Raw genomic sequence first — 23,249 nt, forward strand, 5'->3', positions numbered from 1 at the left:
GCATTTGACAAAATACAGCATCCTTTCTTGATCAAAACTCTTCAGACTATAGGGATAGAGGGTACATACCTCAATATCATAAAAGCCATCTATGAAAAACCCACAGCGAATATCGTTCTCAATGGGGAAAAACTGAGAGCTTTCCCCCTAAGGTCAGGAACGTGGCAGGGATGTCCACTATCACCACTGCTCTTCAACATAGTATTAGAAGTCCTAGCCACAGCAATCAGACAACAAAAAGAAATCAAAGGCATCCAAATCGGCAAAGAAGAAGTCAAACTCTCACTCTCTGCGATGATATGATATTTTATGTGGAAAACCCAAAGGACTCCACTCCAAAACTGCTAGAACTCATACAGGAATTCAGTAAAGTGGCAGGATATAAAATCAATGCACAGAAATCAGTGGCATTCCTATACACCAACAACAAGACAGAAGAGAGGCAAATCAAGGAGTCGATCCCATTTACAATTGCACCCAAAACCATAAGATACCTAGGAATAAATCTAACCCAAGAGGCAAAGAAACTGTACTGTTCTCAGAAAACTATAAAATACTCATGAAAGAAATTGAAGAAGACACAAAGAAATGGAAAAACATTCCATGCTCATGGATTGGAAGAACAAACATTGTGAAGATGTCAGTGCTACCTAGAGCAATCTACACATTCAATGCAATCCCCATCAAAATACCATCCACTTTTTTCAAAGAAATGGAACAAATCATCCTAAAATTTGTATGGAGCCAGAAAAGACCCCAAATAACCAGAGGAATGTTGAAAAAGAAAAGCAAAGCTGGTGGCATCACAAATCCGGACTTCCAGCTCTATTACAAAGCTGTCATCATCAAGACAGTGTGGTACTGGCACAAAAACAGACACATCGATCAATGGCACAGAATAGAGAGCCCAGAAATGGACCCTCTACTCTATGGTCAACTCATCTTCGACAAAACAGGAAAGAATATCCAATGGAAAAAAGACAGTCTCTTCAACAAATGGTGTTGGGAAAATTGGACAGCCACATGCAGAAGAATGAAACTGGACCATTTCCTTACACCACACACAAAAATAGACTCCAAATGGTTGAAAGACCTAAACGTGAGACAGGAGTCCATCAGAATACTAAAGGAGAACACAGGTAGCAACCTCTTCGACCTCAGCCGCAGCAACTTCTTCCTAGAAACATCGCCAAAGGCACGGGAAGCCAGGGCAAAAATGAACTATTGGGATTTCATCAAGATAAAAAGCTTTTGCACAGCAAAAGAAACAGTCCACAAAACCAAAAGGCAACCGACAGAATGGGAGAAAATATTTGCAAATGACATATCAGATAAAGGGCTAATATCCAAAATCTATAAAGAACTTCTTAAACTCAACACCCAAAGAACAAGTGATCCGATTAAGAAATGAGCAGAAGAATGAACAGACGTTTTTCCAAAGAAGACATCCAAATGGCCAACAGACACATGAAAAAGTGCTCAGCATCGCTTGGCATCAGGGAAATCCAAATCAAAACCTCAATGAGATATCACCTCACACCAGTCAGAATCCTAAAATTAACAAATCAGGAAACAACAGATGTTGGCGGGGATGTGGAGAAAGGGGAACCCTCCTACACTGTTGGTGGGAATGCAAGCTGGTGTAGCCACTCTGGAAAATAGTATGGAAATTCCTCAGGAAGTTATAAATAGAGCTACCCTACAACTCAGCAATTGCATCACTTGGTATTTACCCCAAAGATACAGATGTAGTGAAAAGATGGGGCATGTGCACCCCAATGTTCATAGCAGCAATGTCCACAATAGTCAAACTATGGAGAGAGCCTAGATGTCCATCGACAGATGAGTGGATAAAGAAGATGTGGAATATATATACAATGGAATATTATGCAGCTATCAAAAGGAATGAAATCTTGCCATTTGCAACGATGTGGATGGAACTGGATTGTGTTATGCTGAGCGAAATAAGTCAATCAGAGAAAGACATGTATCATACAACCTCATTGATATGAGGAATTCTTAATCTCAGGAAAAAAACAGGGTTGCTGGAGTGGTGGGGGTGGGAGGGATGGGGTGGCTGGGTGATAGACATTGGGGTGGGTATGTGCTATGATGAGCGCTCTGAATTGTGCAAGACTGTTGAATCACAGATCTGCAGCTCTGAAACAAATAATACAATATATATTAAAAAAAGAAGAAGAAAAAGAAGAAGACAGCAGGAGGGGAAGAATGAAGGGGGGAAATTTGAGGGGGAAACGAACCATGGGAGATGATGGACTCTGAAAAACAAACTGAGGGTTCTAGATGGGAGGGGGTGGGAGGACGCATTAGCCTGGTGATGAGTATTAAAGAGGGCATGTTCTTCATGGAGCACTGGGTGTTAAATGCAAACAATGAATCATGGAACACTACATGAAAAACTAATGATGTATGGTGATTAACATAGATAATAATAAAATAATAAAAAAAGAAAGTATAAACAAAACTGCTAAATGCATCACACGGCATAGAGTATATATTCTGTAAGTGCTACTTACCACTCTCTTCACAATGATGAATGTCTTCATGGAAATAGTTATTCAAAGTCCCAGCCCACTTGGTTTTCAGCAAATAGTACATACTTAAATCCATAGGTGAAAATACTAAATCAACCACAGCTTATATTTCTCTATTAAAGTATAAAAATATTTAATGTGTTGTCAATTTGGATATTCCCATTTAAAAACAAATAAATATGAATGTAAGCATCACTGAATTTTAGACAATGGAAATTAAAATTATATATATACTGGGAAAAATAATAACTGTTGGGAAAAAAAAGAAATTTGAAGGTAAGTTCCATTGTCTTCTAGCCAACAGTTATTACCAATGTTTTTGGGAGAAGGTCCATGATGTGTGTATGTGTATAATTTTTTAAATCTCACAAACAGTAAAATCTGTTGTTTTTTTTAAAGATTTTATTGAGAGAGAGAGATAGAGAGCACAAGCAGGGGGGAGGGGCAGAGGGAGAGGGAGAAGCAGGCTCCCCGCTGAGCGGAGCCCAATATGGGGCTTGATCCCAGGACCCTGGGACCAGGACCTGAGCCGAAGGTGGATGCTTAACTGACTGAGCCACCCAGGTGCCTGTAAAATTTGTTTCTTGATGTAGTATTCCAAGAGTTCTTAAGCATGAAACCTAAAGCCCTGTCCATAAAATAAAAAATAAATTGGATTTTATTAAAATTGAGGCTTTTGCTCTGCACAAGACACTTAAGACCACGCAGCTGGTTTCAGGTGGTTTTAAATAGAGATGTGGGAGAGCAGTGGTAAAAGGAGATGGGCTTGTGTTGGAAGAGAGGATTGATTTTGGTCTTGAAAGAACCATTCTGCCTAATATTTATCATGTTGTAGAAGCAACTCAAATTGAAATCATGCGGATTTGGTTTTGAAATCCAGCCCTGGCTCAATGTTAACTCTGTAACCATGGCCAGTTTGGAACAACATGGTGTTATAAATTCTATGTATTTTTAAACTAAGGATGATTCTGTCTTTCTTGTCTGCCTTACTGGGCTCTTTTCTGAGAATCAGATGAGACCATGTATGTGCAAATACGTTAAAGAATATAACACTAATACAAGGTGAGAGAGGGACTATTACAGTATTTCCACCTGCTCCTCTATACTGAGATGATCTGGTAACATTGTGTGAGAAAAAGATTTAAGCAATTATCACCTACTACATATTTACATAGCAAATAAAAAAGAGCCATTTTATTGTTATAATTTTGTTAAGAGCAGACTCTTGAAGACTGAAAACTCAAGAGCCAAAGAAGGGGTGAGTTTTGGACACCATCACGGGTGGTAGAATGGGGTAAGGTTTCTATTGGGATGGAAATGGGGGGTCAGAGAAGGTCCCACAGTATTGTTTAAGCTACCCTGCATTCCTTTTTGTGATCTCTGCCCTGGGGGACCCCTCCATTTTGACGAATGTGGAGTGATTTAAAACACATCCACTTTAGTATGTGGAGGAAGCAGGCTCAGGCTGATCCTGCAGCTGGCTGATGGGAAAAGAAGTCCATCACCAGTCTGTATTCTTGACCATGCAGGATTTATTGAGAAAGCAAAGAATGTTGAGAGATGGGGTAAGGGAAGACAGAAGACAGAGAAGCATGGGTCATGGGTCATGGATAGGAGAGGAAGGGTGAGGTATTTGAACATCCTGTCTGACACTCAGGCAGAGACAGACGTGATTACTTATTGACTGGGGAAGAAACAAAATATAAATTAAGCCCTTTAGGGTGATGGAGAATTTTTACTGCCTGAGTCAGGGCAGGAAGCAAAGGCACAGACTTCTAGATCTTGTTGCAAAAAGATTGGTTCCGACAGCATATAATTTGCATCCTGGTTCCATGGGAGAATAGGTTCATAGATGGGCACATGTTCTCACACCCCTGAACCATGAATTGGAGTTTTCCACCTGAAAGAAGCAGAGACAGACTGTAGTGAGCTGAAGGCTTCCTCCTCCGACCTTCACCTTCATCCATGGTCCCCAGTGTCCCCATGCAGGCACGACCAAGACCTCCAGTTTTTGGATTCTTCCTCCCCCTCTCCTTCCATCTGTCTTTTCTGGGCCCTTCCCCACATCTGTTGCCCACTGCCTCTATTGAGGGACTAGACAAATCACAAGGGAAGTCAGGCAGTATGGTTCACGGGATGGCAGTAACCAAGATCCTTTATTTTGGGGATGAGGAGTGAGTATAAGGGTAGAAAGTATGGGAATATAGCAAGACACGTCTGGCAACCTGTGAACACTGACTGATAGACAATTGTTTATTCATTTATTGAGTATTTACTAAATTCCTACCATGTACTAAACATTGTACTAAGTGCTAGGAATATATAACCATGAACAAGACAGATACAGTCCTGAGCTTATGGTTAATGTCTCAACATCTCAAGGTGTAACTCATATATTTCTTTTGTAGGAAGAGAGCCAGTCTCCCTGTCTCCTTTTAAGACATCATAGGCCTGCTGGGAAGGACCTCCGCCTCCCCATCAGTAGCTAGAATTCTGCTCTTAATTTAGGATAAGTTTCTCCTGAATCTCCAAGTTTCTAGGGAATCACAGCTTGACCCCCTCCTCAGGCTCCCACCACCCCAGCTGCTCCCAAGAGTACTGAAGTTAATTGATGTGTTTCCCTGGCAGACTGTATTATGAAGTCCCCACATACCTTCAAAGATCTTCTTTAACATGCACTGCTGAGAATTCTGAGTGGAGCAGACTCCCTCTCCACGAAGACATTTTCCATGATCATTCATATATGAGCATGTGTGGCAATTTAATATTGGGCCTGCAAATTTAAGACAAACCTGATGAAATTTCCTGATGGACCAGGCAGGGAGCCACAAATCACAAGGAGAGGAATGATGGGCAGTAAGTAGCCTGGATACAACACATTTCATTGTTTGGTTCTTGTTGGGCATTTGAGGGCCCTGCATCTGATAGAGCATAGTCTCTCTTATGGGCCAGAGGAAATTCTTTCATTCTTACTGCTTCATCTATAATTTTCATTGCTGAAGAATCCCAAATTTCTCTCTATAATACTGATGTTTACTCCAATTCATATCCCCACTGGCTTCTGCCATGTCTAACTCCGTAGGAGCAAAGTAGAGCTTTAATCACATGACTGGTTCCCCTTTTTACTCCCCCATCATACTCTCACCCACAGGGCACACTTAGAGTAAGAACTGGCTGATTAGTAAGCTATGTTAGAATGCTCTAATGTTGCAAACTCTGTAAAGAGTGATCGTTCTCCATTTTCAAGTTGACCTTCAACAATATCAATTTGTCACAAAGGGCATTCTTTGCGAAATGCTTCTATTCTGCCTCTTTTACTATCTCCATTGCCAATTCCCTAGTTAAGGAAGCATAAAGAAATAGGAAGGATGTGGGCTTTGGAGTCAGACCAACTTAAGTTTGAATCCAAGGATTGTTACTTTCTAGCTATGTGATATTAGCCCCACTTCTCTCATCTGAAGATTTGGAATACTACTACTTAGGCAATGGGAGGAAATGTGAAGTGCCTATGTCTGGTAATATCTTGAGTGGTCATCAAACTCTGGATCTTGTTGTCCTTCCTTGAACAACCCCTTTTTAGTAAGAGCCAAAGAATTGCAGTTGTGCTGGGAAGTTCTTTATGAATCTAACAGACAAAAGTGTGTTCATGCTTTATTCTCCATGTTCAAACAAACAAAACAGAGCCACCAGCTTGAGGGCTAGTCATCTCCTTACAGAGTTTGCGAGGCATTCTAACATAGTTTGTTGAGGCAGATTTAGCATGAAGCTCATGAAGGTTAGTGTCCCATGAGCCCCTTCCAAGGGAGCAGTGGGCATTTGTATTTATAATTTCTTACATAGAGTGAAGTTGGAGGCATTGCTGGCATTTTGTATTTGTGTTATTTTTTTAAAGGGCCCTCAAAATTGTTTAGCCTTCAGGGTTACACAAAACCTATATCCTGCCTCCTGGTATTACTGTAAAGAGATGTAGAGTGTCTTTGAGAGAGCTGTGAAGTGTTTGTGAACTAATCTTTCTTCTATACGCTCTCCTTAAAAGTTGGGTTTCTTGATGTGTTGCCTATTTCTCCCCTGAAGTCAAGGACTAGCACCCATCCAGATGCAATTCCCCTGAAAATGTGCCTCACCTGAAAATGTGCTTGATGGTGGAATGCCTGAAGACTGTTCACCCAGTGTCTTTTCACCTGAAGCCTGTTCACTTGAAGCCTGTTCACCTGAAGCTTGTTCACCTGAACCCTGTTCACCGGAAGGCTTCTCACTGGAAGCTTGTTCACCCGAAGGCTTTTCACCTGAAGCCTGTTCACCTGAAGGTTTTTCACTGGAAGACTGTTCACCAGAAATATTTTCACCAGAAGCCTGTTCACCGGAAAGCTGTTCACCTGAAGGCTTTTCACCAGAAGGCTGTTCACCTGAAGGCTTTTCACCAGAAGGCTGTTCACCTGAAGGTTGTTCACCAGAAGTGTGCTCACTGGCAATATGTTCACCTGAAGTATGTTCACCCGTAGCATGCTCACCTGAAGCACGTTCACCTGAAGCGTGTTCACTTGAAGCATGTTCAGCTGAGGTGTGCTCACCTGAAGTATGCTCACTTAAAGTTCTCTCGCCTGCAGAAGTCTCATATAAAGTCTCACCATCTGAAGGGTTTCCAAGTGAAAAGTACTCACCTGAAAATTGCTGAACTGAAGCTTGATGACCCATAGAGCCAGGAGGCTCATCAGGCTGACCTGATGCTCCTGGGATGGAGAGGAACAGAAGAGAGATAGGAAGATGAGAGAAAGAATGTCTGGGATAAAGACTGCTTTTCTTATGCAATAAGGCTAACGTGGGATTCCTGGGTTTCCTGTGGGCCTGGTCAGGCATCTGAAGATATTGCAGATGTTGGAGGAAGTCAACTAATTACCCAAGAGACCATGAAGGACAGAGGTGTTAATGAAATACACAGAGACTGCCTCTGGCATTTAAAGGAAGAATTTTAAGATCCACATTATTAAGAAATGTACAGGAGGGCCCACTAGCCCATGTACCAAAAGCACCTAAAGGGAAAATGGTGTGCCTCCCTGACAAAGCCAGCATCAGGAAATCAATATGCCATCAATCACAAGATCAGAAGTCTACCACAAGCCCTCCCTCCAGTTCCTCTCTGGGTGAAAGGCAGGAAGGATGAAAATACAAAAGGGAAAGAGAAAACAACTCAGTTCAATAGCTAAGTAATTCTTGCTGAAATTGAAGGTAGATTTTACCCTTTGGACAGGATAAATTTTAAACCAGAGATGACAAAATATCTAATGAACCCACAAAAATGATCAGACGGGATTTAAGACATTTTTATTTGGCGAATTCAAGTTCTTTCTTACACTCAGTCCCCAATCCATGTGGGTTGGAGACTCAAAGTTGGGATCACTTATTAAGATAAAAACATTCTTTGCTTATTTATTTCTGAATTGAGATTCCTTGTGATGTACCATTATACCTACTTCAGGTAGTTGCATGAGGTTTCAGTAAGATAAATTGTGACGTGCCTAGTTTATCGCCTAAGTGTTCAATTAATTTTATTTTTCTCTCCTCCCCACTTTACACTGGGACTTAAAAAAACTCTTAGCCGGTCATTCTCTTCTGGCCAGTCCCTCCTACCTTTAATCCATCTCACCAATGACTACCAGACAAATATTCTTTAGGTGGTACTTTTCATTTTATTGAAGTAGCACCAAAAATTTTGGTTATTACTCTGTGATTAGACTGAGTAACCCAGAGGAGGGTGGGTAGACTACAAACATGAGTTATTAATCCTAGCCAAAAGCTGAGAGGAATGACAAGATCTGTTGAGGACAAGGTAGCCTAGGGCTCCAAATTACCCTTATCTCTGTAAGAGTCCTGCAATAGATACGCATATTCTGGGTGATTTGCCATCCTTATAATCAATGACTTTCTGAAAGACTATGCTTAGAATATGTTGATAAAGGAAAGGTAAGGTTTGGAAAGGCTATCCTTATTTTTAAAAGTTGTTACTGAATATTATTTGCTTGATTGATTCTTTAATAGTTAACAGAAGTTATAATAAAGAGATTTCTGATGTAGAAAGGAGGTTTGAAAAAGCATGCTCATTTCGTAGTCATTCTTAGAGTTGACAACTCACTGCTTCGCCATGTGGCTGGCATATACTACCATTTGGTAGCTATGTATCTAAATTTCTGAGTCAACTTTTGAAAGTCTAAGAAAGCAAAAAATAAAATCTCGGACAACCAACATTATGGAAAATACTTTGTCATTTAACCGACAGTTCAGAGCTCATGGCTTCTTTCTTCTCCTCTAGGAGGAATGAGGGAACACAGCCCACCATGAATGAGGACCCTGAAAGAAGAAATACAGAAAACTGCATGGGTAGAACCTGGCCATGAAGGCGAGGCTCATAAGGTCTCTTGCCCATAGCCCTGCTGTGTTCTGAGATGGCTTTCTGGGTACATCACATTCCTATCTCCTTCTATCTTTCCTTGCTACATTAACTACATAAGGATCCCTTGCACTCAGTTCATTGGGACAAATCTTCATTGGACTTTCACAGAACCCTTAGACTTGTTTTCTCATCTCACAGAGCATCAGGCACGAATGGTGAGTGGCTGAAAAAGTAGTAGGAATGAGACAGTGCCAAGCCAGCAGGCTTCTCTGATGGTAAAGCCATTACAAGGAGAAATCAACTGGCTCAGGAGTTCTCAGAGTTGAACTGGTTTAGCTATTCCTGATTCTGAGTTAGATTGATTTGGATAACTAATATTCTGGTCCTCCTTCTTAAGGGCTAAAAGACCTGAAAGAAGTCTCCCAGAGCTAAGATAGGGGACTCACCTCTGGCACATCCAATCAGATAAAGACTCATTAGTAAGGGAAACTTCATCTGGATTTTGGGAAAGAGGAGACTCTGGTTTAGGACACCCAAGAGCTGTGAGGGAAAACTGTGAGCAGAAGCTCCCAATGCTAAGCTACAGCTCCTGGGAATTCTAGAACCTCAGAGACCACCCATGTGCCTCACAATGGGTTGAGCTCTGAGATTCTCATACAGGCTGTTTCGGCAGGATGGCTCTCTAACAACTCAGGGCAAACGGTGCAGGTGAAGGCTAAATTTGCCATGTATAACATGGTGTATTGGGGCTCTTTGCCCTATCTATAAAAAAAAAAATCCTATTACCAAAATAACATATTCTCTTTGTAATAAATTTTAAAAGCTATTTATTCTCTTTTTGAAATGTTCTTGACAATGAGGTATAATTGGCTGATTATTTTGTGTTTGGCTCTTTGGTTTTTTGTTTTTGTTTTTTGATTTTTTTTTTTTTTTTTTGGCCCTGCAGGCTAATCTCTATTGACTTGATCGCCTGAATGCTGGTTGTGTTTGGCTTCAGACTGGATTTAGCCAGTGGAAGACTAGAGGGACACACACACACACACACACACACACACACACACACACACACACACACACACACACAGATTGAGATTGAAATATTTATTCTCTATTTATTGTACTTCCTTTCCTGCCATGGTTTTAACACTGGTTGGGTCTTGACAGGACAAAGCTTCTGTTCGGTGCCCTATCTTCTATGGCTCCTGTTCTCAGCCAGACTATGCTAACATGTTGGTTTTAGCAGGAAACAAATGACAAATGCATGATATGGGCCCAAAAAGGGATCAACAAAGGGTTGTTGAAAGCTGTGCCTTGAGCTGTAATTTCTCTCAAGGGGTAGAATATGGATGCAGTGAGGCATCCACCTGGTAGAAAGCTAGAACTCCTGGGGGTTGCATGGCAGAGATACTCTGGCCCTTACCTCCTACTTCTTTCCTGCCCACCTCCCTTGGACCACTTTGTTTCATGTAATACTGAAAGCTGGATCCAGAATAGATGCATTTATCACTCTTTTAATTATTTGTTTACTATTTATCTCCTCCATTAGACCCTAAGCTCCTTGAAAGCAGGATCCCTGTCTGTCTTGATCACTGTAGTATCCCCACTATCTAGTGGCAGTTTTGCTTTGCCACATAATACATACTTAATAAATGCTTTCTGAATGAAGGAATGGATGAATTGCCTTTTCTGGGCCTCTCTCTGCCTCACAGAGGAAAATTTATAGAGAGCTCTTAGAGTGGGCTGGCTTTATAAAGATTGTGGGTCAGCTGGAGAAAGCGGGATCTCCAGGGGTCAAAAAAAAGTTGCAGAGGGAGGCCTACCCTACTTGGCATGTGTTGAAGGACAAAACTAGGATTTGTGGGTCTGAGGCTGGGCTTCTGTGGAGTGGATAAACGCACGAAGGAGCATGTTGTTGATCATTTTTTCTCCATGTGGAGAGAGTGCGGAGAAAAGGGGGGGGATCATACTGAGTTAGACTTTTGTTGATAGAAGCCGTGGAAATTTATGGAAAGGGAGAGGCACTATGTATACCACCCACCAGTTTAAGTTTGGTGGCACACTTTTTTTGCAACTTTGTGGAATATCGCAGCCTCACCCCTCCCTAGGAGTCACAGTATTGAAAGGCAGGACCTAAAGCCTGAATGATCACTCCTTAAACCTCAGCCTCCAACTTTTCCTCCCTCTTTTCCTTAAGGTTGGTGTTACGGGACTGTATCCCAATCCCACCCAGCCTGGCTTTCCTTAGGCTCTACTTTGGAAATTTTCTCCCTGTTTCCAGTGGTCTGGCACTTCGGAGTCAAACCTGCACTGAGTATCTGAGCACACTGTATAAAAAAACATGGAGTGATGGAGAATTTGCCGTGGGACCAGAAGTGTTCCGGAGCTAAGATGTCCAGAGGTGCTCCAGTCCCTGTGTCCTTCTTCGGCCCATCTCTGCTATCCTAGATGAGGGGAAGCTCCAGTTTCTAACAGCCCAAAGCGAAGCAAAGACCCTGCTAGGTCAGCGCTGGTAATGTTTTCAGCTGAGCCAAACAGACTTCTCCCAAGGGCTTGTAGAGGGAACACAGAAAGAGAGAGGCAGCTAGGCTCCCTAGGAATAGTCATATGTATGGAGAGCTGAGAACCTTTCACTGGACCAGCTTCTTTGCTTAATCCATGATGTACTGGGAACTGACTTGAACTGGCAGAAGACAGCTGATTGGTAAAGTTTCAGGAATTCCACAATCTGGTTGTTGAACACAGATATTATTAAAATTAACATAATTAACATAATATAAACTGACAGATTATATTAAAAACAAAGGTAAGAAATACTCAAAACCTCATCACTTCTAAATAATTTTATGACATTTTACTATTTACTATCTGTGCTCATAAAGTTATTTAGTACTGCTGTATCTGTGTGTGAGAAATACTCTATAATGGTGGGCACATCTCTTCAACTCCCTATTCAATGATGTCAGGATGGTAGCTGCAAATTGCCATTTGCACCGTGGAAATCTGCAAATCCTACAAATCAGGACTCTTCCCATCCAGCCTCGCCCCACAAGCCAGTTGTTAAACGTTTACCAGCACACCAGGGGGCTAAACCCATGTACTTGTAACCTGGGGAAGATGGCCAGCTTGTCAGGACACTGAGACCTTGCACGCTTCTTCAGCATAGGAACTCCTATCTGACCAGACAACTGATCAAACTAGCAGCCAGGAATTCTGCTGGGTTGAACCCAGATAAAGAATGATAGTTTGCACTAATGGTTGTATCCAATCTCTGCACTCTTTTGTCCCCAAAGGTTATTTACTTATTTATTTATTTTTAAGATTTTTCTCCTTTTTTGAGAGAGAGAGCGAGAGAGCACAAGTGGCGGGGAGGGGGAGAGGGGGAGAGGGAAAGGGAGAAGCAGACTCGGGGAGCCCGACATGGGGCTCCATCCCAGGACCCTGAGATCATGACCTGAGCCAAAGTCAGATGCCCAACTGACGGAGCCACTCAGGTGCCCCACCCCCACCCCCACTAGTTATTGATAAAGGTTATTAGTAACCTTTATACAAGGGCCTGTTCTCTCCTGAAGCCTGGGAGTTCTGCTACCTTTGTGCCAAGTGTAGTGTCTTGCTCTGGAATGTTTCCAGAGGTTGGAACTCTGATGCCCAGGACTCTGCCTTCACTGTATGCACCCACAGCCATTCCTCCTCTCACTCCTTGGGACTCTGCCAGGGAACCAGACTACCTTCGTATAATTGAGGGCAGGGAGGGATATTAGCCAATGGCATACAGACTAAATATCTCCTTAGGTTAGCACAGTGTGTACCCATTCTTATATTTATGTCACAGAACAGGGAAGAGCATCGCAGAGTCATTTTATGGGCAACACCGGGCTGGCTGGGAGGATCCCAAGTTACTTGGTTCCCTGCATTCAGGAAAGAGGGAAGACATAAGGTGAGATTTCAGAGGCATCGGGTGGGGGGGTGGGTCACATGGTGTTATGGGGAACAGGATCTGGGGGACACTGTCTACTGACACCAGTGCTGAATGACAAGCTCATTTCTTCCTCTACCCCTTCATCCTTAACCACTCATTGAAAGCATCTGAGCAAGGTTTCTTTTTTTTAAAATTTATTATGTTATGTTAATCACCATACATTACATCATTAGTTTTTGATGTAGTGTTCCATGATTGTTTGCATATAACACCCAGTGCTCCATGCAGTACGTGCCCTCCTTAATACCCATCATCAGGCTCACCCATCCCCCCCCGCTCCTCCCCTCTAGAACCCTCAGTTTTTTTCTGAGTCCATAGTCTCTCATGGTTCGTCTCCCCCTCCAATTTCCCCCCCTTCATTTTTCCCTTCCTACTATCTTCTTCTTCTTCTTTTTTTTTTTTTAACATATAATGTGTTATTTGTTTCAGAGGTACAGGTCTGTGATTCATCAGTCTTACACAATTTGAGCAAGATTTCTTAATCTTTAAAAAAAAAAGCACATCATTTTTGGATAAACATCTAAATTCTTACTTCACCCTAAGGAGGCCTCCTTTAAACTTCCTTGACAATGATGGAAAGGGGGTTAACTGCTTTTTGATCCCTCCATGTGCTGTGATGATTTTATCAAGCTTTATGTAATTTGTACCAAGAAAGCAATTAAGTTTTTTCCCATCCCCCCACCCCCTCCCCTCCAGAACCCTCAGTTTGTTTCTGAGTCCGTAGTCTCTCATGGTTCGTCTCCCCCTCCAATTCCCCCCCCCTTCATTTTTCCCTTCCTACTATCTCTGTAATCATCAAGACAGTGATGGCACAAAACAGACACATAGATCAATGGAACAGAACAGAGAGCCCAGAAATGGACCCTCAACTCTACGGTCACCTAATCTTTGACAAAGCAGGAAAGAATGTCCAATGGAAAAAAGACAGTCTCTTCAACAAATGGTGTTGGGAAAACTGGACAGCCACATGCAGAAGAATGAAAGCAATTAAGTTTTACTCACTTTTTTTCAAGTGTATTATGTTAACTATATTAATATATTTGTGAAAATGATGCTTGGTCTCCCATCCTAAGTTTCTGTTATTATCTGTCCCCCTGCCCCAGTTCAGACACAATGCACAATGTTGAGTCCCTGAGCACCCCACAGGCTGACTGGGGACTCATCCATTTTTTCCACTACAGGAAGGACTGGGGAAGGGTAGCCAGGGGCACTCCCTGGCCTTAGGGATCTTGGAAAACTGGAAAGAGGGTCAGGGATTAGCTTCAAGGAGTAGAAAGGAAAGAATCCCCTGGGGCTGGCCTAAACAGCAGGGCCCCCATCCTGCTCCAGAGCATGCTAGGATTAAGACTAAATGGGAGTCCCAGAAGAACCATTTAGTAAAAACGTTATGAGTAGATTACAGAAAATTATTTTTGCTGAGACATGTCCATTTTTGTGCATGATGTGGAACAGGGGCTGGGGGCCTTCTGCGTCTGAAGGAGCCATCTCTGGCAGTAGGAATTCTGTCTTAGGGTCCTCGGATATTAATGGGGCAGCTCTTGGTGATGTGTTTTTGGAGTAGTGATGTGGGATCCAGAGCCGATGGCCAAGAAAGAATTCTTGAGATGTGTTTGGTGTAAAAAGATGATTTTATTAAAGCTTGAAGATAGGACCCGTGGGCAGAAAGAGCAGCTGTTACCCTCTGCTCCCCACTGCCCCAGGATTGTGAGGGGCAACTGATTCTATACTTTGGGGTGGGGGGGAGTAAAGATAAGGGAAGTTCCAAAAGGATTTTCATATGCTAAAGAAGACACAGGATACAGGAGGCCTTGCTATGGTCAAATTAAGGTTGTTTTTCCCTCTAGCAAGACATTAACATTAGGACAGTTGGGAGCTTCCTGGAGGAACATTATATCCGGCCTGCCTCAAGTATTTGTCAATGGGCTGCAGGTTATATGGACATTTAATTTTATCACCATTTCCTTCTGCCTTGGTTTCCCACATCATACCCCGCTGAACAATTTTGACTCTTAAATCTTTAAGGTTGCTGAGGATGGAAGGGCTTATCTTCTGTAACTTCTTCTTGCTGAATAGGCGTGTAGAGATGTCCCTACCTGTGGGTCAACATTGGTCAGTTGGGGAATTTATATTCAGGAGTTACTGAAGGCAGAGGCAGTCAATCCAAGGTAGACAACATAGGGATATTAGCACAGGGCATACAGACTAAATACCTCATTAGGTTACCACAGTACACACCCATTCTTGAGTGGAAAGGACCATGTGTCAGCTGGAAGTTATGGCAGTGAAGGGGTCTTAGCACCATGCAGGGGGACATGGGAAGAGACAACAAAATAAGGTTAATATTATGAGAAAGAGAAGCCCGAATAAAGAGACCTTTGGTAGTTAACTAAAATTTTCTTCCAGTCCTTTATTGTCCTTTGAAGAGAAATTTGAGGTCTTCCACTGGTTCACAGGAATAAGAAGGCATGTTACTTTGCTCATTGGTCTCCTGTGTGGGAGTTACAGCTTTTATTCTAGATATATGAGCCCACGAAGAGTGTCCCTCTAATTTTACTGCAGTGGGAGAACATAATATGACCCTGTAGGGGCCCTTCCATTTTGGAGTTAAATCCTCTACTGTGTTAGACTTCCAATCCTTTAAATAAACCATGTCTCCAGGGTTTATCTGGGATGGGTTGCTAGTAACTATCAGATCAGGTTTAAGGAGGATATGGTTTGCATATTCATTTAAAGATTTATGAATTAACCCAGCCTCAAGTGAGTAATTAACAGAGCATTACAGTCTCCATCTATTGATAGGTCTACAATGAGAAAAGGTTTTTCATATAGTAACTCAAAAGGACTTAACCTTATTGGTTGTTTTGGGGCAATCCTCATTCCAGTTTTCTTGAGTCTCAATGCTTAAAATCTAGTATCTACAAAGATGTTTTATTGAAATATTTTCTTTCTATAATAACCCTCATTTTTAATCAGAGATAGCCAAATCAGGACTAATTTATTTATAAAACAAGTCCAATTTTAACAAACTTGGCCTATTATTTACATAAGCTCAGCAAGAATAATGCTTGATCATATAGATCTTTCAGAATAGAGAATGTCCATTATCAAGAAAACCAGCCCCCCCACCTCCACTACTGGGTGGTGTCCCACGTGCAGGATATGTCAGATGTTCCTGCTGTCATAGCGACCTGAGGTATCCCTCGAATGAAATCGCTATGATCACTGCCTGCCGTAAATGCCCTGTAGGAGAGAGGCTGGCCCTCCCCTCACTTCCCCATCGCATTCTAGACTACGATGGGTGCCAGGGTATGGACCAAGTTTGCCATGCTGTGAAGGCCACGTGCACCTTGGCTTGCCCTGCTGAGGGCCCCGCTGTGAAGGCCATGTGCACCTTGGGTTGCCTTGTTGTGAAGGCCACTTAGAATCCACCGTTTTCAACCCATGGAATACACTAGAGAAGTCTTACAAGAGGAAAGTACCCAATTTTGTAACTTAAGTAGTTAGTAGAGGACATTGATGGGAAGATAGAAATCCATCATGATCTAAGCAACATTTCAACCCATGTAGTCCTCATAGCCAACGTCCCTAGGAAATTGGTCCCCCATTGGGTTTTAATTCAGTCGGGTACTGTTTTCAGCTGGCTCCAAACTGAGATCTCCAGCCAGAAGCAGCTAGACCAGGGATGTGAAGGGGATCGCATTAGACCAATGAGGAAGAAACCTCACATGGGAGTCTTAGGATTGGCAGCTGTCCTGGTGACTTAGGTGGCTGTCCTGTGCCCAAGACAGACGACTTTGCATAAGGACAGGAATAAAGAGAGGGCATCAAGTTTCTGGGTCTTATTACCATCCCGGCCAGGGTACTGACTTCCAGCCAAAAGGCAATCTTCTTCTCCCCATAGAGTAGCCACGAGCTAGAGGATTACAGTCTAAGCAATGGGCATGAAAATGTTCCAATAAGACCGTACTCCTTGAAGGGTTCCTGAAATGAGAGTAAAGGACAAGAAGAGAAAGTACTCCCCAAGTTTGCACCAAAGCTCAGAGTTCAGATGAAAAGACTCAAAGGCCCCATGTTGGGCTCAAAATGATGTGGTTTTGGAGTAGTGTTGTTGGGGTCCAGAACTGATGGCCAAGAAGGAATTCTTTGGTGCAAAAAGGTGGTTTTATTAAAGCATGGGGACAGGACCCTTGGGCAGGAAGAGCTGCTGCCCCGGGGTTGTGAGCGGTGGCTGATTATATACTTGGGGGTTGGGAGTAAGGAAAAAGGGAGATTTTCAAAAGGATTTTCCTATGCTAAAGAGCAAGATACCGGAGGATTTGCCACTGTCAATTTAAGGTTGTTTTTACCTCTAGCAAAGCATTAATATTAAGAGTGTTGGGAGGGGTGCCTGGGTGGCTCAGTTGTTAAGCATCTGCCTTTGGCTCAGGTCATGATCCCGGGGTCCTGGGATCGAGACCTGCATCACCAGGAAGCCTGCTTCTCCCTCTTCCACTCCCCCTGCTTGTGTTCCCTCTCTCGCTGTGTCTCTCTCTGTCAAATAAATAAATAAAATCTTAAAAAAAAAAAAAAAAAGAGTGTTGGGAGTTTCTTTCTGGAAGTTAGGTTATTGATAAGAATGTTTTTTTCTTGTAAATCACTGAGACATTTGTAACTGAGGGAGACTCCGGTCCCCCAGGAGTGTAATCTCTGTAAATTAACCATTTGTCTTTTCTTCCCTTAGCTTTAGGGCAGTGGGGAGTGCCTGAGGAATGTCACACATGTCCCACCTAGGGGGTGGGGTCTTGCGGGGTGTCAGCTTGTGCTTTGTCCTCAGCTTGCCTTCTGCCCCCTCATCAATATTGTTCAAGTATTCAGCAGTATGTCTGTCACGTAGCAAGTTCTCTATCAATGTCATATGCTGTTTTGGGATGGCATAGCTGACTCAGCCTCTTCAGACTTCAGAGGTGGGCTGGGGAATAATTATACCCCTATGGGGTAAGCCCTCCATTTCAGTGGGTTTCCTGTTCTTAAGTTGGGAGAGAAGGTTAGTGCAGGAGGGGAGAAATATGTGCATTCTTGAGGTCCGCATTTGGGTAAGGGTGGACCCAAGTTCTGGGGTGTGCCTGGGAGTGCAGAGGAGCCTGAAGCCAAAGCTACAAAACTATTTTTCCCCCCAGATCAGTGTTTTGTTTTTAAAGATTTTGATTTAAGTAATCTCTATACCCAGCATGGGGCTTGAACTCACAACCCCAAGATCAAATGTTGCTCACTCTACCCACTGAGCCAGCCAGGCACCCCTCCAGATCAGTGTTTTGTTTTGGGGGATTTTTTTTTAAGATATTTATTTATTAATTTGAGAGAGAGAGAGAGAGAAAGCAGGAGTGGGGGAGGGGCAGAGGGAGCTGGAGAAGCAGACTCCCTGCTGAGCAGGGAGCCTGATGCGGAACTGGATCCCAGGATCTGGGATCATGACCTGAGCTAATGGCAGACACTTAACAGACTGAGCCAGCCAGGCACCCCCAGATCAGTGTTTTTAAATTACATTCCTCAGCATATAAACAACCCAAAATCTCTAGTCTGGAATGCAGCCTGCATGGAAGATAAACCCCTTCGGTTAACACTTGTGACAAGGGATTGAGGAGAGGGAGAGTGAGATGGCGGCTCTAAGGCAAAAATAGGTGTTATTGTGGCAACAGAACCCTGCAGAGGGCGTCACCAGCTAAGGCTGGAGCCCCCTTACAGCTTACAGGCTGAGGGCTAGTTCCAGGTTCAGGTTGAGGCGGTGAGTACTGCTGTCTTGGGGTGGAAAAAATTTTTGTGGCTAGCCCTTGCTAGGGCTGCTAGGGGGAACCCTTTGTTGTTAGACTGCTCTTTTGTCAAAGGAGATGTTCCCTATAGTGGGGTTTTTGTTGTTGTTGTTGTTTGTTTTTGCAACAGTCAAGGCATGTATCCATTTCCGAGAAAGGAGATTTCAGTCTGGGCTCACAGCATACTCAGGCAAGTGGCCTAAGGATGAGAAACCACGTGGTGGTGTGCCCCGCCCCTGCAAGGCAGGCAGGAAGCCTGGGCTCCCACCGGCCACTCTGCTCCTTCTGTGGTGGACGTGCAACCCTTTGCCCCCGCTCCCATTGGCGGCCCTTCCCAGCTGGGGTTGTAAAGCCGTATACTCAGGGCCTGTGTGCCGGTGGCTCTGCCCTATCTTCTTCTGCGCCCTGGTCCTTCAGGCACAATGGGACCTGGCTTCCCCCAACTGCTGCTCCTGCTGCCCCCGGTGGTGCTGTTGCTGTCCCTCCCCTTCCTGCTGGGCTTCCAGTAGAGACCCTGCTGTGCATCGGGAAGTACTTTGGGGTCTGGCTCTAGGTGAGCTGTGAATTGGCGGCCCCGGAGAGGTGAAGAGCAAGGCACAAGGGCCTAACCTTAACCTCAGGGGGCATCACAGCCTTTGCCCCCTCACTCCACTGGGTTTCCTCCCTCTCTGCCTCCCCTCCCCTTTGCTTCCTCCACTTTTGTCCCTGCTTTTCCCTTTCTCCTTCCTCTCCTCTTCCCAATTTTACTTCACCTTCTTCCCACCTCAGTTCTAATCCCTGACACTCCCCAGTTCCTCAGGCTTTCTTGCTGAGAGCCCTAAATTTGAGTTGAAAGGGAGCAAAGAAAGTTTTGTGGGTGGTGAAGGCAATGTGGGCTGCCTTTTGGGAAGGATTGGGAAAATGGTCACGGGGCCATATGGGTGGGGCTGGAGGGGCTACAGGGTAGGACGCAACCTTCCCCGGGCAGCACAGTCCATCCCTGGGAGGAGAGGGGGATCCTGTCAGTACTCGCAGGTATGAGCCAAGCATCCAGAAATCCCCCGATTTCAGCCACCTCCTCGGGCCTGGGAACTGGCATTGTCCAGGCTGCCAGTGGCCCAGAGGGTGTGCACGCTCCTGACCTGTGGGAAGGCAGGGCCTGGAGAGCCTCATTATGTCTGTTTCACTTTCCAATCCTAGACTGTTTCCAGAATGGAAGAGTCAACATCTGTAGGGCTTTCATTACCCTGGGGTTTCCCAGGCTGGGCAAAGTGCCATCCAGACTGAAGGGAGCCAACAAAGCTCTCTGAGGACAGACCATGAAGGTAGGTGGGGTCTGAGATGTCACCTGGGTGACCTTTACCTGATCGTGAGGGAGGTAGCTCTCAGGAGCCCTGGGGTCAATAGCTGAGAGACTGGGAAGGGTTCTTTTTTTCCTTAAAAAGTTACAAAAGGGGTCGTGGCCAGAATGCATCATGGATTTCCCCGTGGGTGGTGGTTTTAACTAAATTTCACCATAGCTCTATAATCAGCTCCCTGGAATTATAATCTGGAAATTCCTTACAGGGCTTGGCATTTGGCTCTTCCCTGCATACTCCACCCTCAAGCCCTGGGAAAGCTATCCCAGATCCGGGTTCTGGCACTGTTTGCAAAATTAATGCTTCCATTGTTTGAGCCAAGGGCTGAAATCAAAGTGGCAGTATTTAAATATCATCTAAGCGTACATATGATAGTGAAAAAAGGGCTGTGAAATCCTTTGGGAAAAACAAAAGTTGCACAAGCGTCCTGGATCTGGTGCTGGACTGCCACTGGCCCTTGACTGGACCAACAGAGTTATCAGGGGGAAAAGGACTTGTTGAGGGGCACCTAGGTCTTTGGGGAGTCCCCAGGCAGACTCAGGGTTGGGAGGAACTGGGATGAAAATTGCAGTGGGGCTTGTTTGTGGTAGTGCTTTTGGGAACTTGAGGCCTTGGGAGCAAGGTGAGGGGTTGGGGGAAGATGGCCCACTAGGGGCCCCCCTCTGTCATTGCAGGGTGGCTGATGTCCCTTCTTACCTGGCAACCTGACTGCTCAGGACCATGTGCTGTTTCTTCCCATTGGCCGAATCACTCATTCTTTCAACAAATATGTATCGTCTATCTCGAATGTGGCAAACACTTGATCTTGGAGGCCACAAATCAGAGATCCTCTTTTCTTGTCTTTCTCTCCAGATGACAGTCTCCCGTATGGATACCAGGACCGTGGGGACCTCTCCGTGCCCTTCTTGAGACCAAGGGCTCAAATTGGTTTTGAATCCCACCGTGACACTGTAAACGATTGTAGAGAGTTGGCCCTTCTTTGACCCGCTCAGTTACTCGTTTAGCCCTTTTCTGTGCCCCTGTAGCCTCAAAGGATGGGGCCCCCCTGCCCCAGCACTGTTCAAGCCCCGAAGCCTGCTCCTCCTCAGCTCTGGGTAATGACATTCGTACAGCTTCACCCACCAGATCAAGGCTTTCTGCTTCCCATCGCCCTTGCTGCTCTTTGCCTCTGATTCCTGTCCCCTCCCTTTCTCTCTCTGTACCTCCATCCCTCCCTTACCCTTTTCCATCTCCCTGTGAATTGCTTTCCTTCCCTTTGAAGTCCCAGACCCTTACCCCTTCTCCTTAGTTCAGGAAAACATAAATATATCATTTTGCCTAACTGTCCTTGGAATCTCATGTTTATGTGAATTCCCCATATGTACATCAGTAAATTTGATTTTTTTCCCGTTAATCTGTCTCCTGTCAATTTAATTCTTAGACCACCTATAAGAATCTCGAAGGGTATATAAAAATTTTTCCTCCCCCACAGTGTATTTGGGAGATTGGGCTCTGTAATGTGAAATATTTATGATTAGCAAAATGAGTGGAGAGTTCTTCAAAGAATGACAAGAGCAGCTACATGACCTATGTGTGTCACTGGCAGGAAGTGCAGGGGGCCAAGGTAGGGACAGTTGCCCCAGGACCCCCACTCTCCCAGGGCTCACAGGGTGGGGGATGACCTAGAGATTGCAAAGGACGCCGGTAGACGGCAAGCTTTTCGTCCACTTCCCACACAGACTTCCAGTATCTCCCAAAGGCCACCCAGCACTGGTCCCAGGAGCTACCCCCAGGCCGGGGGTCTCTGCCCCGCCCAGGAGTGTCGGCCCAGCCCCTCTGCTTTCACTTGAAGAGGGTAGACAAGCAGGGGATCTGCCGGCTGGCCGGTATTGCTTTAGGAAGCTCCCCTAAAACCTCTTTTCCTTTTGTGCAACATTCACCTTAAGGACAAAAACCATTTTGTGGCAGAATTCCTAGCTGACATACCAAACTCCTTTTGTCTGCCCTCTCTCTCCTTCTCAAAAGAGCTCTCACTTTCTTCTAGGAAGTTTCCAGTCCATTTTATGGCTGCCCCCAGGGTGAGTTTTTGGCAAGCAGAAACAGAAGATGTTGGAGAACATCCTCCCCCACTTGCTGGTTTATCTTGAAACCTGAAGTCCTCGGCAGGATTTCCTAGATAGTGAAAGGAGGAGAGGAGAAGAGGGAATGCCTTGGGGGCTGTGGGAGGATGGGATCTTTTCTTTCCACCCTGATTCTGACAGAGCCCGAATGAGCGGGTGACCTCACAGGGACACGGTCTAAACAGAGAGGTGGCCCCTCATCTCCACGGATTTCAGACTTGGCAGGAACCAGGAAGGCCCCAAGCATGAAGCCAAAACAGGGAGCAAGAGCTCCAGCAAAATCAAATATTTCTGCTCTAAGTTCAGGCAAACATTCATAATGTGATTGTTTCAAACTTCCACTGATGTGTGTCTTTTTTAGAAACTCCTCCTGATGGTAATGAGAGGAGGGGAGAAGCCCCTGAAATAGCAGAGATGGTTGTTTTAGTATCCATGGTGGGGGTAGTGGGGTGTCAGATTTTGTATGATTTTAAGAGAACGAGAAATGAGGTATTTCTTGGACCCCAGATTATAGTACCAATAAATCAATACCTACTCCACCTATACTTTTTGCCCAAGAAAACTTTCAGAGAGCCCTCCAAATCATGCATAAGTAATTTATATTCAGTTCAGATGAGCTTGAGCCCCCTCTGGTTTTTTAGGTCTTTGTCACAGCTCCACTGAATGTTGGACCAATGTGCCATGCTATCCCTGGTCCTGTATTTTCTGCCAAACAAGGCTGTGTAATGGGTCTGTGGGAAGGATGGGGACAGGCTAGGAACTTTCTCATGACCTGTACAACTCAAATTTTATACCTAAGGAAGGAAGGGGGTGTCATAAGTGCTCATTTTCTAGCTCATCCATCTGATGCCTCAGATACTAGGTGCAGCCGGGGTTAACACCTGTCTCCTGGTCAAAGCCTGTCTGCTGGCCTTGAGCCCCTACACTCCGAGACATGCCAAGACTGGACTCACTTGTAGTGCAGGCTGCTGGGGGCCAGGTCCTCTTCCCAGACGGTCTACCAAAGGAAATACCATGCAAACCCGCTGCTTCCAGACGCCCCTACTCTTTGGGATGTTGAGCCAACTGGAGCCCAGAGGAGGAGGGGCCAGCAAGAAAGTGCTCATCG

The 23,249-nt window shown here is 44.5% G+C and overlaps 2 protein-coding genes across 3 annotated transcripts in view; one reads left to right on the top strand and one right to left on the bottom strand.

The window, feature by feature from the left end:
- Positions 1-21,422, top strand: part of CHEK1 (checkpoint kinase 1) — a 78,001-nt gene extending 56,579 nt beyond the window's left edge. The window contains exons 14-15 of one of the 2 annotated variants that reach the window (XR_003517614.2): positions 19,885-20,009; positions 20,895-21,422. The gene's annotated coding sequence lies outside the window, so the exon portion shown is untranslated. Of the gene's footprint in view, positions 1-6,629; positions 6,718-19,884; positions 20,010-20,894 lie in introns of those variants that run through there. The other variant, XM_027581141.1, reaches the window with a different exon arrangement.
- Positions 4,070-9,623, bottom strand: ACRV1 (acrosomal vesicle protein 1). Its single transcript, XM_027581143.2, has 4 exons — positions 9,390-9,623; positions 6,680-7,285; positions 5,209-5,328; positions 4,070-4,455 (listed from the first exon to the last, which is right to left on the bottom strand). The coding sequence occupies exons 1-4, from the start codon at positions 9,436-9,438 to the stop codon at positions 4,331-4,333; spliced, it is 900 nt and encodes a 299-aa protein (XP_027436944.1). The 5' UTR covers positions 9,439-9,623; the 3' UTR covers positions 4,070-4,330.
- Positions 21,423-23,249: the final 1,827 nt, after the last annotated feature.

The sequence above is a fragment of the Zalophus californianus genome, chromosome 11, assembly GCF_009762305.2.
Source record: "Zalophus californianus isolate mZalCal1 chromosome 11, mZalCal1.pri.v2, whole genome shotgun sequence".
Lineage (NCBI taxonomy): Eukaryota > Metazoa > Chordata > Mammalia > Carnivora > Otariidae > Zalophus > Zalophus californianus.